The sequence below is a fragment of the Sturnira hondurensis genome, unplaced genomic scaffold (assembly GCF_014824575.4).
Source record: "Sturnira hondurensis isolate 20B ecotype Veracruz unplaced genomic scaffold, ASM1482457v3 Scaffold0002840, whole genome shotgun sequence".
NCBI classification, from domain to species: domain Eukaryota; kingdom Metazoa; phylum Chordata; class Mammalia; order Chiroptera; family Phyllostomidae; genus Sturnira; species Sturnira hondurensis.
Window position 1 is genome coordinate 8,356,630 of NW_028075471.1, and position 18,295 is coordinate 8,374,924.

The 18,295-nt window shown below is 38.4% G+C and overlaps 1 protein-coding gene across 3 annotated transcripts in view; it reads left to right on the top strand.

The window, feature by feature from the left end:
• Positions 1-18,295, top strand: part of PTPRG (protein tyrosine phosphatase receptor type G) — a 715,684-nt gene that overhangs the window by 489,790 nt on the left and 207,599 nt on the right. For all 3 annotated transcript variants that reach the window (XM_037040813.1, XM_037040814.1, XM_037040815.1), the window contains exon 5: positions 16,299-16,394. In XM_037040813.1, the coding sequence (XP_036896708.1) occupies positions 16,299-16,394 (96 nt within the window). The remainder of the gene's footprint in view (positions 1-16,298; positions 16,395-18,295) is intronic.

Consider the following 18,295-nt stretch of genomic DNA (forward strand, 5'->3'; position numbering starts at 1 on the left):
GCACACCTCTCCCATGGAGTAGTCATGGAGATAAAATACCCTAATCTTTGTAAAGCACATGGCCTGGCAGCTGTTTCAGAAGTGGAGTTCACAAAAGTACAGATCACGATTTTTTGACTTAGGCTCTTTCAAGACCATTCCATCTCCCTTACCAGGAACCACCTTGAAAATAGCTGCATAGATCGCCCTCTAAAGACTCTGATATGACTCCTACAGACCCCCAACATCCAGGAAACAAACCACGGTACAAAAGATAACTGATGAACTTTGGCAGTCTTAGAAGGATGTGGACAGAGGCCTGGTGTGAAAACAGAGCATTTACTTTAACGCGTCATGCAATTTCATGTTTAGGACGAGGTTGGGAGGATGAATCTCCTGCTGGTGGAAGTCAGGAGGTGGTTATTCCTTCTTGGCATACTGACCATTGAGGAGCATGTGAGGCTTCTGGGGTCAGAGTGTTACACGGATGTGCTCACTCTAAAACTTACCAAGGTCACTTACCTTGATGTACTTGGGATGTGCATGTTCTGCCTGTCTGTCAGTACTTCCTAAAGTTTGATAACACATCTTATCATCCATGTGCTGTGTGGTTCCATTTTAGTCTTTCTTTGAGGTTGCTCTCTTTCACTTATTTTAAATACTTATAACAAATTTTTCTCATTAAAAAATCTTTTAATAGTACTAATTATATGAAGTAAAAATTGAAGCCATTGTTTTATCCCTCTCCCTTTGTTTTCAATTCTCAGAGGTAACCATAGTTAAATTTTCTGTAGGTTATTCCAGGCCTGTTACCTCCCTGTGTCCTCCTTTTTATATCCTCTTTACCTGAAAAATGAGATGATCATGTACATAGTGTTCCATAACTTGCTTTTTTAAACTCCATAATATATCGTGGGCATCCTTGCACATGAGGTACAAAATTCACATGATTCTTTTTTTAAGAGCTGCATGATATTCCACAGTATGGATGCACCCAATTCTTTAGTCATTCTATTGATTGACAGTGAACTGTCTGCAATGTTTTGCTGTTATAAAGAATGCTGCTTGAACTCCGTGGATCTCCACAATAGCATCTGTGACACTGCTTGAATCCCAACTAAGGTATCCAATTGTAATCTCTTTTTGGTCTAAAATGCCTTCCTTATTAAGAAGATTTGGGGCTGGAGTTTTGTGGGGATGATTTTCTATGGTGGTTGTACCTCAAATTTGAAGGTAATGAACCAGGATTCCTGGCTCGTCTTTTGGGTGTGTTCAGTTACTTTGTATACTATAGGTTCTAGACCAGTAAAACACACAAGGTTTTTGATTTCTATTTAACGTATAGTCTCTCTGAATGTGTTCTTGTATTTGCTGACCAAGATGAGACATAAATGGAGCCAATCAATAACATAATTATTGGCTGACACTTTCCCCTGTAGACTCTTGGCTTGAAAAAGCCATGGCATTGATATTTTGTTGTTTTATTCCTTCTGAAGCTCTGTCTTTATTCCAAATTATTAACAGTTCCCCACTGGGCTGTAGCTATTGGAATCTCAAGATGTTCTCATTAATAGAGTTATTAACCTACTTGCAAACCAGCAAGGCTTTCTCTGGCTTGGACTCAAAGCCTGGAAAACAGTGCTTGGCTTTCCCTTAATGCTAAAGTTACTAGTTTGACAATGACTAGCTGTCAGAGAGTGCTGATGGTTTTTTTCTTTAAAACTCAGTACCTGATTAAATGAATGGATAGGAAAATGGACTGTTGTCTGATAAAGCAAGCACATTGAAATATAAATGGTAGAGTCTAGGTGGTAATATAAAAGTGTTCACAGCAGCATTCCCTCAACATGTATTTTTAATTTTTTATTATAAAATGTTGGGAGAGAAGAACATCAAACACAATGGGAAAATCTAATCAACAATGCATTTGACCCACAGTCCTACAAACAGTGAAGTCAGTACCAAGTAATGAGTTGAACACAGACACTTATTTTTTTAAAAAGAAGTTTTGTATAATAATTGTGATAGTTATGGTGATAATGAGGAAGAAAATATTGATAACATCCTATACATTTTGTGGCATTCTTTTTTCCCTATAGTGTTTAATCCTAAGACCAAACCTGTAAGGTTATGTTCTATCATTAAACATTTTTAGGTTTATCATCATCCATACTGACCTGGAAACATCATCTCAATTTTTCACATTTAGAAATAGGTACTTAGAATATGAAGGGATTTGCCCACGATCTTAAAACCAGATGACGCAGAGCTTGAACTTGAACTTATATTTTTTAATCATATCTTTTTTTAAATTTATTTATTTATCTTTAGAAGGGAAGGGAAGGAGAGAAGGAGAGAAATACCAATGTATGGTTGCTTTTTGGTGCATCTCCTGCTGGGAACTGGCCCCTGCTGGGAACTGGCCTGCAACCCAGGCATGTACCCTGACAGGGAATCGAACCGCGATCTTCTGGTTCGCAGGCCCATGCTCAATCCACTGAGCTACACCAGCCAGGGCTATTTTTTAATCATATCTTTGGTAATCCATCATGTGTTTGCTCTGATTGTAAGATTGTGAAATCCAAAAATCATACTTGGGAATTCTTGAAAAGGGGGATCTTTTAGCCAAAAGTGTTTTGAACTCTGATCAAAGCCCTGTTGGAGGCAGAGCCCTGCTCTCCTCACCACTGGGGCCTTCAACCGCCTCCCGAAGGCTTCTCCTTGAGTCATTCCTTTCAGGTTGTACCCAGTACATCAGCAACGCTGATGCTTTGCCTGGCTCTGGGGAGCCTTGCTTAGTTCCCTCGTTAGCTGATGTTTTTCCTGACCAAAGGTATAGCCTGTGAGAATTAGCAATTTGTGTTTACTAGGTGTACACATTATAATTTAATGGCTAGATAGGTGAGAAAGTATTATTAGTCTACATAAATATAAATATACTTTTCAACAGAGTGGTTGTATTACATGAATTCAATAGTTTGTGTAGATCAGAAGAAAAACATTTACTCAGTGTTTCCTTTTTTTCTTCCCTCCTTTGAAGTGGTAGTGAACTGGAGTAGTTATGTGGTTCATTGCAGCAGAAATTAAAGAACCGTGTTGAAGTGGAGTAGGAGTAAAAGAGTGCACTGTGTGATGTTGGGCTGTCCATTGCCAGGGGCTGATAGACTCACCCCTGTTGTTGGTGGGGCATTTTGTGGATGTGGCCAGTCTTCTGAGCTGGGTTCCCAAGTGGATCCATCTGCTTCCCCTTCTCCTTCTTCAGCGGTCCTGATGACTTTGGTTTTGTGCTTATCTTTCTCATGTTAAAGGAGATTTTCCTCCAGATGAGCTATTATTTAGAACCAGCAAATATTTTAAACAGTTGCGATAAAACAAAACAAACTGCCTTCTTGGCCCCAAACCAATCCAAGTCCCCTCCCTTGAGAAAACCACTTGTAGAGTTTGTGTTACCTTCCAACGCAGCCTTTTCTTTCCCTTCCTCAGTTCTCTATATCTGTGCAGTTTTGTATACAATACATACAGTATTGTATTGTATGGCCTTTTTCTCATGCAAATGTGAGCTTATTTTGCATCTTGACTTTCTTCATTAATAATATATCTTCAAGAATTTTCAATGTCAGTGTCTGTTTGTCAGTTTTCTCCCTGATGCCAACAGTGGTGGAACAAATGTACCTGTATGTTTGTCTTTGTATTTGCAACACCTGTGACAAATCTTAATTTTCTAAATGAAGAACCTCCTTAAATTATAAAAATAGAAATAATTAGAAAAAATAACACCAATTTGCACTCTTTATTGGTCATTAGACAAATTAAACATGTGAACATAGATGTTCGTCCAATGGGTAAAAAAAGAAGGATCTATAAATCCATGTGTAGTGATGGTGTGGGAAGATCGCTGTTCTCATACATCATTATCTAAAGTACAAAACCTATGCACCATTTTAGGGGACTGTCGGACCCACGTCTAGGAGCTGTCTCAGAGAAAGAGAGCATTTTGTGCTCATAGAGGCATGTTCACACATGTTCTTTGTAGTGAGCCCTTAAAGATTTTGATATGAGACACAGATCATGTGGGCTCAGGGCTGAAAATGTGTCATGAAGTTATCAGCATGTGATAATAGATGGGACCATGAGAGTTCATTTAACGCAAAGTGATAGACCCTGTCCAGGGCACATGTGCACAGCCTTCGGCAGCATTACAGGAGGTGTACAGCCCTTCTGGAAGCCAAATCCAAAGCTCCATGAAGTTCCCCCTCCTCTACCTGTCAGTTCCCCAGAGCTCTTGGCTATAAGGGAGGCTTAATGATGCAAGAGATTGTGAATAGGGAATGCAACACATTTCCTCTCATGAGAGAAATTCCCTCCAGTCATTCATTCCACAGTCACTTAATGGGTGCCTACTGCATGCTTGGTCCTGGGGCCAGCAGTGCCCAGTGGGAGACATCCCGGCATCCTGTATTTAGAAGAGTCCCTTGTAAGGGAACCCCCACCACAATGAAACGTGACCAGAGGAGCAGAGAGCTCCTGTAAAGAACAGATATTCTAGTTTGGTTGGCCCAGCTTATTATTCAAGGGCTTCACTGCGGAGCTTATCCTGAGAACAGTAGAAAGCGTGCTTTTGATTTATAGAACTCAAAAGCATTTGGGAACTGTCTAGGTTGTCTTGCATGTGTGTTTTTAGAAATGCTTTGCATAAAGCTCTTTCTTTATGGAGCCCCTGATTTGGTAGCTTTGCAGGGCAAAATGCAATTTTCTAGATAAAACCACATAACTAGGTGCACAAGCTTCCTGTGGGCTTCTGGCAAGGGGAAGGGGAAGAATGCAACTGACTTTATACCTGTGTTAATTTCATCTAGATTAATTGCAAATTCTTGGCATCATGATTTCCCCAAAACCTATTATGAGGTAGAAAATGCAATATCAGAAGTGAGAAAAGAACTTTAATGGGAACTTTGGGTGAGTAAGTAACAAATAAACTACATTTCAGGTTCCTTGTATTTTAAATCGAGAGACATATTGCTGATTCCTAGTTGGTTTTGAATGATTTATAACCTTTTATTTGTGGTTGACTGTTGCAGTCTATGTTGTCATGGAAATTCTATTGAATTTATAGGTCCATTTATCCAAAATGATTTTCCAGACTTCATTTCATGGTGAATCATGTGGCTATTACTCCCAAGTACAAAGCAATTTCTAAAAAGTTTCATATTACAAAGAGCACAAACACCTCGGTGGTTATTTTCGTGTTTTTGAAATACAAATGAGTTCCAGGTGCACCTGGGGACCCCTCCCTCTCCACTGTGGCCAAGGTGTTGCACCCACTGCATTTCAGTACCAACTGTATGTATAAAACAGCTGTGTAAGCAAGGAAAGTTACGTGAAAGTGGCCTTGAAGTTACTGGTATGTGTGGGGGGCAAGACTGCCCTCCCAGTCCTTGGGCCCCATTACAGACTTGTACCTCCCCCTTTAAAGTTCAGGAGTGAGAGTAGAAAAGAAAAGGGAAGGGCTGTACCATACCCAATGACTAGGTTTCATGTGGCAGTGGGTGTAGACAAGGTTTCTACACTGTAGACATTTTGGGCAGCATAATTACTTACTTGTGGGGAGAGTGTCTGTCCTGTGCGTTGTGGGGTGTTCAGCAGCCTCCTTAGACTCTACCCACTACATACCAGTGGCATCTCCTGCCCAGTTATGATAAGGAAAAATGTCTCTAAACATTGACAAATCTCCTGGTGTCCAGAATTGCCCCTGGTTGAGAACTGCTGCTCTGGAAGCTTAGTGCTAGTGTCCTAGAGATAACAAATGGGTAGCTCTCATTGCCAGTGGGAATCCTGGTCAGGGTGCTGTATGGAGAGAATTTTAAATGTGTGAGCTCTGCAACCAAATGCCTGAATTTGAGTTCCAGCTTTATTGCTTCTGAGACAAGACCTAGTAATTTTAGCCTTAATTTTTTTTAAAAAATGAGGAAAGAGTAGTAGCTACCCCAAAAGGTGATAGTAAAGATTAATGGAATTAATTCAGGTAAAGCATTATAAGATTTGGATACATTTAAGCAACCCTCGTGGCATGTTTTATGGAGGAGACTGCTTCTTGGCCTCATTTGCAGTGTGCGCCTAGAGGCAGGGAAGAAGCAAGGCTTGGTCCCTGTAGTTGCTGTGTGGTCCTGGACTAGTGTGATTCTATACATTTGATACAGTGACCTGAATTTGCTCTGTCAAGCAGATGGGTTCTCTCTGGCCCTGCCATGTGCTTTTCAGAGAAGCCTCTATTGAATCAAACAGGTGCAGGGCACAGCAGCAAACTCAGCCCTGCTGTACTTTGAGGTGACGTTATACTTTTGTTTATCTTGGTTTTCCAAGTGCAGCTATTTAGCTGACTTTATTTCTTTATCATTCAAGTCTAATATGCAAAGAGGAAAATTCACAAATATTAAGTTTACAACTGAGTCAATATTTGTACTCTTGTAACCAGGCCCCAGATCAAGAAAGAGTATTGACCAGCACTGCCAGAGTCCCACTTCCTTACTGCCCTCAGGGGTAACCACTGTGTGGGTATCCAGCTGCATGGGCTTTCCTGGTTGTGTGCTTCATTCCAGTGGACTCATATAGTGTGTGCATGCAAACACACAAACACAGCATTATGAGATTTGTATACATCATTACCTGTAGGTATAGGCCATCCTATTAGATCCATTGTGCGACTATGTCACAACGTTTTTTATCCATCTGTTAATTGTAGCATTTGGGTATGTTCCAATTTGGGGCTACTGCAGATAGCCCTTTCACTGATTCATTTGTATTTTTTCCTTTCTTTCCTCCCTTTAAGTAATTTTTAGAGATGTGTATCAGGCCAGCAGTGTGCCAGACCTAGGAGGTGTTTACCAGAGTTATTTTAGTTAATCCTTACTGTAACCCAGTGATATATTTCTTATCCTCAGTTTACTCGTGGGACTATTAAGGCTCAGAGAGGGTGACTACTTCAATCGGATCACACAGCTGTTGAATGGGAGAGCTATAGCTTACTGCCCTCTTTCATGAGTACATAATAAGGGTATCGAGCTAACGCCTAGCCAGATACTGAACCTGCCTCATTTGTGTCCAGACTTATGCTGAACTGTAAGAAATATTGATAACTCACGAATCATTCATAGTCAATTCCTGACAAACTCAACCTACGGTTATAAACAAACACCTGAAGTCTTCCCTATTCAGGGAAAATCCCAAGGATTCAATATTTGTTTGACTGATCAGATGCATCACTGAACCAGAAATTCCAAAAACCAATGAATAAATAGACTTATATAATGGCATAAACAAGTTACACACAGAGACTTTTAAAAGGGATCACAGAGCATCTCGACGCCTGCTTGTGTGTGAGTCATACATAGCCCTGGTGTGCCTTTGGGCTTTCCTCCAAAATGTTGGATTCCTGCTGGAAAGTAGTGGAAGTCAATTCCATGTTATACGTGAAGGGAAAAAAGGAGATAATAATTGGGATTCATTTACTCTGGAATTAATGATATTGTGTAAAGCAAACATTTCAGAATGTTCATTTAAGCGCTACTTTCCCTGCAAAGATGCTGAATACTTGACCTTCTTTGGAGCACAGTTCTTCTAAAAATATTCTTAAGTGAAGACTGTGTGGAGCCCACACAGATATCTTTGCTACTCCTGTGGATTGACTCCCAGGGATGTTTGCTGGACCATGAAACAATTTGTTTTCACCTTAATTTGCATATCTTTTGGTCATGAAGAAAGTAACAAAGGTACATAATAATAAAAAGTGAGAGCTGTTTAATTTGTTCTTACTTTTCCAAAGCAAGTGAGTTGTAAATCTTTATTGCAGCAATCCCATGAGGTAAACATTACCTCTATTTGATAGAAGGGGATACTGAGTCTTGGAGATCTTCTGTGTCTTCAGTGTACATATCAGGTCTTGTGCTGTGGTCCATGGTTATTGATTTGTCTTTTAATATCACCCCATTGTGTTGGCTGCCAACTTCATGGATATTTTCTGTAAGTCACAAAAGTGGGAAGTGGGTTGTAACAGGGGCTGCTATGTTCTTAAGGGGTGAAGCCTGTGAACAGAAGTAAATGAGGATGACAGAGCTCAGAGATGCTCAAAAAGTAACTGGGTTGCAGAATGGTTTTGTAATGTTATGTACATTATACATATATATGTATATGTTTGCTTAAAATTCATAGTGATCTTAGAAACGTACTAGTCAGGGTTCTCCAGGATTGTGGCTACAGATGTAGATACAGTTATATAGATCTATAGAAGGTAGAGGTTGAGGTATATGTATCTCGTGTGTGTGTGTGTGTGTGTGTGTGTGTGTGTAGAGAGAGAGAAGGAAAGAGAGAGATTAGGATTATGAAGGATTGGCTAACTCAGTTGAGGAGGTGAGCAAGTCTGAAATTTGCAGTATAGGCTGGAAATTCTAGCAAGAGTTTATAGTACGGTCTTAAGTCCGAAGGCTAGAAACTCAGAATTTCTGTGTTGCCTCTGGAGGCAGAATTTTTTTCTTTTTGGGAGACCTCAGGCTTTCAACCCACTGGATGAGGCCCATCATACTATGAAAGCTAACCTGCTTTACTCAAAGTCTTATGTTTAAATATTAATCATATTTAAAAATATATACCTTTATAGTAACATCTACAATATTCTTTGACCAAACAAATGGGCCCCATAGCCTAACCAATTTGATACATAAAATTAATTATCAAGTTAACCATCACAGTTAATAATGATCCTGTAAAAATGTAACTGTGAATAAAAACTGTGCATTGATACAAAAATACCAATATCATAGTTGTGAATTCAGAAGGTTTGTATTATATATTTTTATATAATATAGAGTATGTATTTTCTTTTTCTCTATAATGAGTAGGGCATTAAAATTTCAAGCTAGAGTTGCTTATGTAGGAATTTGTTTGAATCTCTTGTAGATTAAGAGAAAATAATATAATCTGTGTTCAGTGTAATTATACCTGGGACCACTTAGTCATTTCATGGTAATTTTGAAATATATTTGCACCTTCTTGGAGCATTTTCTCTTGAGGTGTAAATCCATTTGTTCTCTTAGTAGTCTGACCTCTCCTTGCTACTCATTTTGTTATTTATTCCTAGAGATAGTAAAAACCTCATTATAGTGTTTGTGGCTTTATCATCTGGCAATCCTTCCTTTGTCACTCTGAGCCCGCGAGTGACTCCAAAAAAAGTGACTAGTGTTTACAATGAACAGCGCTTTTCAAGACAGGCCTTGAAGTAGGCAAATAGATATCCTGGCTGCATTGATCTTCCTGTCTGATGCCACTGGCAGAATTAAGTAATTAGAACAGCTGTGTTAAGTGTGTGTGATCTGCCGCAATAGTTGGCTCAATACACCATAATCTAAAACTCAATTAATATTACCAACCTATTGTACAAAAACCTTAAATCTGGCTTTACCCTTTGCAAATCATCCAACAAAGTAGATCCAGTGGGTTATTAACTGTGTTGGAGTTCGACTGTGCTTTCGCTGCACATTTTTATTCTTAGACAATGTTCCTTGTGCACTGCCATGTTCTCAACCGGATTTGTGCAGGTTGGTGCCAAGTATTGTTAGAAATATACATTCCATCTCTTTAGTTCTGTTATCTACTGCCTCCTATGTGGTTTTTAATTTTTGCTGTTCCCTTTTTAGTTACCATCTTCATCACGTCCTGTTCATATCTCATTTATTATTTTCCTGTGGGTTCTTCCACTTCATGGAAATATATGATGAATAATCAGTAGATTGCCTTTTGTCTGAACTGTCTGCCTAGTGTTTCCTTACTTATTTCATCTTGACTTTCTTGAGCCATGTATGTGTGTGGGGAGTGCATCTTTGAGAGGAAATGAAAATGTAGCATCTTCTAAATCACAAAAGAAGGTTCTGTTGGATTTTTTGTGCTTGTGTTGGAACATTTCCTCTTGCCACCATTATCATAGAGGTGTGAGAGCTTACTAATGCACACAAATATAACATTGGAGAATAGGAAGTCCACCTTTCCACAAGATGCCCCCTCTCTCCCATTGCCTGCATCATTTTACTATTCATATGATATATGCTCTATTTGACCATGAGCCATTCATTGTCTTAGTTTTTTTGTGAGAAATTTACCTTTGATACAACTTCAGCATTCAAGGAGAAAAAGTTAATCTTGTCTTGTTGTTGAAGTTTTGGTCTTCCCAAGCACAAACCATGTATTCGTCTTCCAGAGCACCTTATTCATAATATACATTAAGCAAAAAAATTTTGCCTATTGGAAGGAAGCACAGTGATTAAGGCCTCAATTGACTAAGATTGGAAAAATTAGGTTTCTGTCATGACCCTACCATCCCTCCTTAAGAGCTCTGTAAATTAGAAATCCTTGGTTCCTCTGGCTGTGAAATGAAGGCCATGGTGGTGGCTGCCTCCCTGAATGTTAAGGAATAATAGTACAGTGTCTGGCATACAGTGGGAACTCACTGACTAATTGAAAAATAACATTAATAAAAACATAGAAGACTTTAGTTTTTAGATTTGCTGTTTTCTATTTATTCAGCTTAATACAGATAGTGATACAAATAGGAAACAAGTCACATACCTAATCTTTAAATGAAATTGCAACTAGAGTCATTTTTAATTGGAAGCTAAGAGAAAGGGGAAGCTAAGTACACATTTTGCTGTGACTCTGTGTATATCACGTTAGTACCCAAACAGTGGAATATCGACTGCCATCAGCCCTATGCTCACAGTACCATTTCATCTCCTTCCCATTACTTGGCAGTGTTGCCATTTGTTCATGCATTTTCCAAATCTGTATTTTAGCACACGCCTCCTAGTAAGTCATGGTGCTTTTTCCCCCTGTGAAATTCTATTTTCTAAGTGTCAGGTTAGGTCCTATTATGCTCTACTTTATCTATCACTTTGATTCTGCTGGAGAACTGCCTGGAGCTTTTTTTCCTTTGCAGCTGTTTCACAGGGTAGAAATGAATGATGTGCCCAGGTCTGTGATTCTTGCTCATGCATTTCAAAGTTCTTTTTGAACTGGCCCATTGATTGTTTTCTGATACACAACAGTCTACCCAGTGTCTTGGTAGCTGAGCTTCATGCACTTTGTTCCTGTTGCGAGGGAGACCTACATATCTTACGGCACTCTGCGTGGTAGAGAGACATCTGTTTATACAAAGTTGACATAGTTTTTCTTACCTTGCAAAGAGTCTACTGTTTGGAATAGATTCAGCCTTAAGCTGTGTAGTTTTCTTGAAGAACCAAAATGTTCTGATCTCAAACATATTTGGAGAGCACTGAGATAAAGATATTTGGTCTTTAAATAGCATTCCTCCCTACAAGGAACAAGTGTTCACTCAAGAAATGACCAATGTTAGGACTGGAGTAGGGAAAATACAAGATAAGCATAGACCTCTGAGAGCTGAGCAAGCAGCATTGTTCCCTTTCTTACCCGTCCGCCCACATACAGCGTCACAATGCACCAATGTGAGTTGCCTCACCCTGGCAAATATCTAAGGCTCCACCCCTTGCTGCGTAACAGGCACGCCAAGACAAATTATATGGCCCCAATGAAAGAACAGATCAGAGCTCCAGAAAAAATGCAACTAAATGATGAAAAAATTACCAAACTATCAGATGCACAGTTCAAAATAATGGTAATCAAGATACTCACAGAAATGGTTGAGTATGGTTGCAAAATAGAGGAAGAAGTGAAGACTGAAAAGTGACATAAAGGAAAATGTACAGGGAACCAACAGTAAAGGGACGGAAACTGGGGCTCAAATCAATGGTTTGGAGCAGAAGGAAGAAATAAACATTCGACCAGAACAGAATGAAGAAACAAGAATTCATAAAAATGAGGAGAGACTCCAGAACCTCAGGGACAACTTTAAATGTTCCAACATCTGACTCATAGGGGTGCCAGAAGGAGAAGAGGAAGAGCAAGAAATAGAAAACTTACTTGAGAACATAATTAAGGAGAACTTCCCTTATCTGTCAAAGAAAATAGACTTCCAGGAAGACCAGAAAGCTTGGAGAGTCCCAAAGAAGTTAGACCCAAGGAAGCACACACCAAGGTACATCATAATTACATTAGTCAAGATGAAAGATAAGGAAAGAATCTTAAAAGCAGCAAGAAAAAAAAGGAGATAGTTACATACCAAGGAGTTACCATAAGACTATCAGCTGATTTCTCAAAAGAAATCTTACAGGCAAGAAGGGGCTACAAAGAAGTATTTTAAGTTATGAAAAGCAAAGACTTACATCCAAGGTTACTCTATCTAGCAAAGCTATCATTTAGAATGGGAAGGGCAGATAAAGTGCTTTCCAGATAAGGTCAAGTTCAAGGAGTTCATCATCACCGAGCTTTTATTGTATGAAATGTTAAAGGGACTTATTTTTTAAAAAGAAGGTAAAAATATGAACATTAAAATGACAACAAACTCGTAAGTATCAACAATCAAACCTAAAGAAAATAATAACAGACAAACTAAGCAAACAACTGGAACAGGAAAAGACAGAAATAGAGATGACATGGAGGGTTATCAGCAGGCATAGGGAGTGTGGGAATGGGGGGAAAGGTACAGGGAATAAGAAGCATAAAGAGTAGGCACAAAATAGACGGGGGAGGTTAACAATAGTGTGGGAAATGGAAAAGTCAAAGAACTTATATGTATAACTCACAGATATGAACTAAGGAGGGGTATTGATGGTGGGAGTGGGGACACAGGGTGCAGGGGAATAAAGGACAGAAAAATGGGACAACTGTTTTAGAATAATCAAGAAAATGTATTTAGAAAAAAAAAGATGAGCATAGAACATCTACCTGAGAATGAGAGGTTTTAAAAAATAGAACAGGTGGAAATGTGGCATCATCGAGGACTCTGTTTGAGGAGTCTCCTTTGGGGCCAATCTGAGGGAGTTTGAGCATCAACAGTACTGTTAGTAATGGATTATAACATGCTGAATAAAATAAAAGCAAAATAAATTGGTTCCTTGTTGATGTAAGTGAGTGAATGAATGAATGAACTGTGAAGAAGGGAAGGCAATGTCTACCTTACACTAGAATACTATTAATGAATGTAGGAATAGGGCAGAGTTAGAAAGTCATGAATGGATACTGAAACTAGTGGATGAATGTTAGATCAGGGAAGGATATTTATTTTATCTCAAAATATCTCCCTACAAAGTAATTTTCAATTGTAAAAGTAGAATTAATAACTTTATAGTAGATAAACCTCGCAAACATTACCTCAACCATGTGAACAAGTTAAACACCCATTTAACGTGCTTTCTGATACTGTGTACTGTGTAGACGCAATATTAGTACCGTGGTAACCTGCCCAAAATGCACCTCATAATCTAATTATAAAGTCCATGAGACAAGACCCGATTCTGCATAATACCTGCCCTGTACATGTCACACCACCAAAGCAGGGAAAGGCTAAAAGAGTGCTTCAGATGAAAGTTGGGGGTTGGGGAGGAGGCAGCATACAGACATGACAACTAAATGCAAAGCTTGGTCATAGATTGGATTCCTGGACTCAAAACCAAAATAATGACCTATAAATGGGCTTATTTAGGCACTTGCCAAAATTTGAAAATGCACTGTAAATGAGATAATAGTGTAGTATAGTATCAAAATGAAATTTGCTAACTTTAATAATTATACTGTAGTTATATGGAAGAGAACATCCTTATTCTTAGAAATTATATGCTTAAGTATTCATAAATGACTCAAAAATTGTGCATGTGGGTAGATACAGAGGGTGCAAGTGGGGTGAAATGTAGCTAGTTGGTAGTAGTGGTGAAAGATGTGTAATTTTTAATAGATCTCTTTGCTGCTGGATTTTCCATATCTTTTCAGCTGATGTGACTGTGTTTCTTCAGGAGGATGATTGCTATACCCTAAGTGTCACTTAGATTCACACTACTAGAAAGAACACACTTCGGGGAGGCTGAAGGATGGATCGTGAGTGTGGCTCTTGAGAGCAGGTACAGAAGGCTGATGGGCTACTCAAAGTATTTAGTAGCCACCCCAACACCTTCCAAAGATGTTTTTGGAAAACAGGTTTCTTGCCTCTGCTCAAATATGTCTCATCAAGAATAACACTCAAATAACTTAAAGTCCATTTCACTCAGCAAAACTCCCTTCTACTTAGTTACTCTTATATTTAAGATAGTTTCAAATGTTAACATAATTCAGTAGATTTGAACTTGGGAGAAAGAGCCAGGAAAATTGATATTTCAGACCTATGCTGTTTTTCTTTTTATGAGGCATTTTATTATCCTGATGGGTGGAGCCATGCCTCAAAGACATTTTCTAAAAATGAATTTTCTCACCCAGTTGTAAATGAAAATGCCCTTGAAGAAGACAACGTATTTTGTATCACACACTATTCAGGTGATGCATTAAACAACACCCTCCATGCTCATGTGGTTAAGAATAAGAAAATCATCTGTGAACTTACTTAATTTGAGGGCCTGAGGTTTAAAAGAGTAGTGAAGTATAATTTTCTGAATATACTTCTGTGGAGTTTCTTCCTTGGGATAGTATCAAGGAACCCAAAGCAGCTCACCCAGTATTGAACTGTTTTAATCTACACTTCATTGGATAGACTTTTCTCATTTTAAATTCATGATGCCTAAAGCTGTCCAAACCTACAGGCTACACATTTGTAGGAAGCTGCCAGATTCAGTGGAAATTCATAGTCCGAGAAAACTAATTCACTTTAAGAAAGAAAGTCTTCAAAACGAATCTACCCATTCTTCTCACATCCACTTGGGTACCCGAGTTTTCCTAGATAGTGTCCTCTTGAGTTGGGTTACCAGATTTCACCTTTCAGAAAAGAAAAGTCACCTTGTTCTTAATGTCTTGGTTAATTCGGTTGGTAGGACTCTGTTTGTCTTTAACCTATACCTCTGGTAGTCTCGATGTCTTCTCATTCACCACTAGTAATTTATCATTCAGTATCAAATGTCCAAACTGCATCTTGGGTGTGGTTGTTCAGTCTGTTACAGAAACTAGCATCATTCCATTTTGGATAAGTGGGGGAAGAGAGGTCATGGAAGGGCTCTAATGATACCAGAGATTTTACTTAATGTAAGGAGGAGGCTCATTCTAGAAGATTTAGCAGAATCACATTCTTCTTAGAAATTTTAAGATGTGTACCAAATGTCAACTTTACAACATGACGGTGGTGGTGATTTGTTGAGCACTGATGAAGCTGAGGCGTGGTGCTACATACACTGACTTGTTTGGTTCCCGTACCCACCCCACCAAGGGTAACTACTTGATTCCCGTAACCACATGAGGAAGCTGATGCTCAGAAATTAGCTTGCTTACCTGAGGTCTCACAGCCAAGTAAATGAGGAAACTCGAATGGGAACCCAGATCTCTTATTCTTATCATAAACATGTTTCGGGAGAATGGTCTGTGGTTTTATTTTGTTCTCCGAATTATATGAATTATCAGAATGTTCAAGCATTAAAACTGTATAATTATTTTAAGATGATTTATCTGTGTCCTGCTTTTTGAATAAGAAATCCTAGCCAAATGTGTGGGACGGTATCTAAGGTTGGGATGAGAATATCTGGATTTTACATTCATCCTGTGATGTTTAACCTTAGCCAAGATAACATCAACTTTCTGAAGCACTATTTCCTCATTTATAACTAAGTGTAGTCATTTTGGTCAGACTTTCACAGGGGTTGTTAGATGGATTAAGTGAGATAATATATGGGATGGCTTTTCCCAAACTGTGAAATGTAAGGCATCACTATTTTCATTACTATTATATCTCTTTGTGGAGTTACTGAAATATTCCATTTTTGCTATTTCTCAAGGCTACTGAGAGACCCCTTCAAATTCTCATTATTAGAACGGGTGGTGTTTATAAAGATGTACCTATTTGAGCATTTATAATTTTAACATGTGGACTAAATCTCACAGATCAGTTTTCTACTACAATATGTATAATTCCATAAAAAATGTGTTTCTTAATAAGGAACTTCCGCCATACCATGAGTATTATTAGATAAGAAGAAGCTCTTGGTGTTACTTAGTTTGGGTGGCATGAAAGCATTGTTGTTGTGTGAGTTGTGTGTTTTAGGGATCCTGATGAAGTATGTGGAGGTGGAGTGATAGGATATCTGGGGTTTGCTCTCAAGTAATTTAGCAAAGAAAAATACAGAGAGATGAACAACCTTAGTAAGGGGAGAACTGGTTCATTTTACAATTCTTTCTACTTTTGTGGAGGTATGAAAATTTTACTAATATTTTTTTTAATTGTTCTTTTACAGATGCAGATTTTCTTTTACAATCCAGACGACTTTGACAGCTTTCAAACTGCAATTTCTGAAAACAGAATAATAGGAGCCATGGCCATATTTTTTCAAGTAAGTTAACAGTGGCCCAAGAACTTCAACCAGAGAATTCTTTGAGTATTTTTTTTAGGTCAACAGATTGTTTTATGTATAATGAATGCATCTGTTTCCTAGTTCACACCTGTCTAAGTGAAAGATATTTCATATTGTCTAATGTGTGATTTAAAATGTAAATAAGTATGTTGAGAAACATAATGAAAATTTTTGCATGAGTTATTCTGATTTTATTGCTACTTGACTGGTGCACAGATTGAAGAACACATTTATCATCTAAGTCACTTCACTGCTGAAGCATTTTGAACAGGTTCCTTCAGCATATTAAGAGGCTGATGTAAAAAAAAATAAAGGTGGTTTTCTTTGGAACAACTTTAAAATTTGACATTACTTGCAAGTAGACTAATAAATAGCATCAGTCACTTCTGTAAAGAGACCCCTTTCCCTTCAGAAATTTCCATGGTAACTCAAGTTTTTATTGAGACCGTTTCTAAGTTAGTACACTTGTGACTTGCCATCCTTTCTCTCTTTGTGTTTGCATTAATAAATGTTCTGGCTTGTGGATTGATTCCGTACCTAGAAGCCAAAACTTGCATCCTTTCATAGATAATTCTGTCCAGACTTTTAATAAGTCAAATCAAATTAATATTGATCATCAAGTGTCTTGACCAACAGCCTAGAGAGAGCTGGCTTTTTTGTGTGTGGAAGGTAACCTGAATAGTAGGTATATGCCATGTCTTTGAGTATTAAAATTTGCCTAAAGACTACATACAGTGACCAGTGACTCAGTATTAGAAAAAATGCCTTTCTGATGATTCAGATTAGCATTAAGGACATCAAAACCTTCTCCAACATGGTCCTTTTACCTTTTGGGCCAACCTTCTTTGTTATTGAGATGGAGCTGTTCTTGTTTGGAGTATATTAATTTCACTATTATTTTTAGTGATAAAAATAATATGATGGAAAATACTCTCCACTGTATCTCTCCTTAATTACCCTCTTTCCCTCCTTTTCTTGAATGGGAAGGCTCTAATGGGAGATCATATATGAAAAATTGAAAAGCCTTGTATTCTACTCAAACATCAAAACAGTATCAGTGGAGGTCATCAGCATTGGTTCTTGTGCTTGTTTTCCAACCGTGCATTCTGACCTGCCACTGGTGGACTGTGAAGTCATTTAAGGGAGTCATGACCAGCATTTTAAAAAATAATGAAATAGAATAGAAAAAAAATAAGGAAATATTAGTATGTCACACAAAGGAAGGATAAACATGTTTGTAGAACTTTTCCTCAGTAATTTATATAGAGAGGGTTGTAGTGAGTGTGCACTGGATCATGCTATAAAATTGTACTTGTTATTGTGGGTTATAGACAAGTATTTTGGAAGTCATATGTTTATTTTATATATTGGGCTGATCTTGCCATTGTTCCCATTGTTCTCCCACACGTATCTTTTCCTTAATTACTGTCATGAACTACAGTAGAGTATAGTGTTTTAAGAGCTTATTCACTGGAATAACAATGATTTGCTTTTGAATCCCGTCTCTTCTACTTAACATGTGCATAATGGTGATGTGGGGATGGCAAGTTCTGCACTAGCAAGACTGCAGAAGTATTAAGTGAAGTTTCTTGTTCTTGGCACGTAGTACACACTGGGAAATGACAGATAATATGTATCCATGTCCGCCCATCTCTGTTCCTATGGGGTAGAGACCCCATGGTACATGTGTCTTCTTTGCATGTGCAGAATTCTGTTTTAGACATTGTCCTGTTGGCATCTCATATAAGTTCTGTCTGGACCCCTTCTGCTTCTAAAGTATGATTTGTTTGCTTTGGATAATACCGGGGTCATTTGAAACATTCTCAAACAATCATCACTGATACGGCCAATCCCTTGTCCTGTTGGCACGCTGCTTTTCA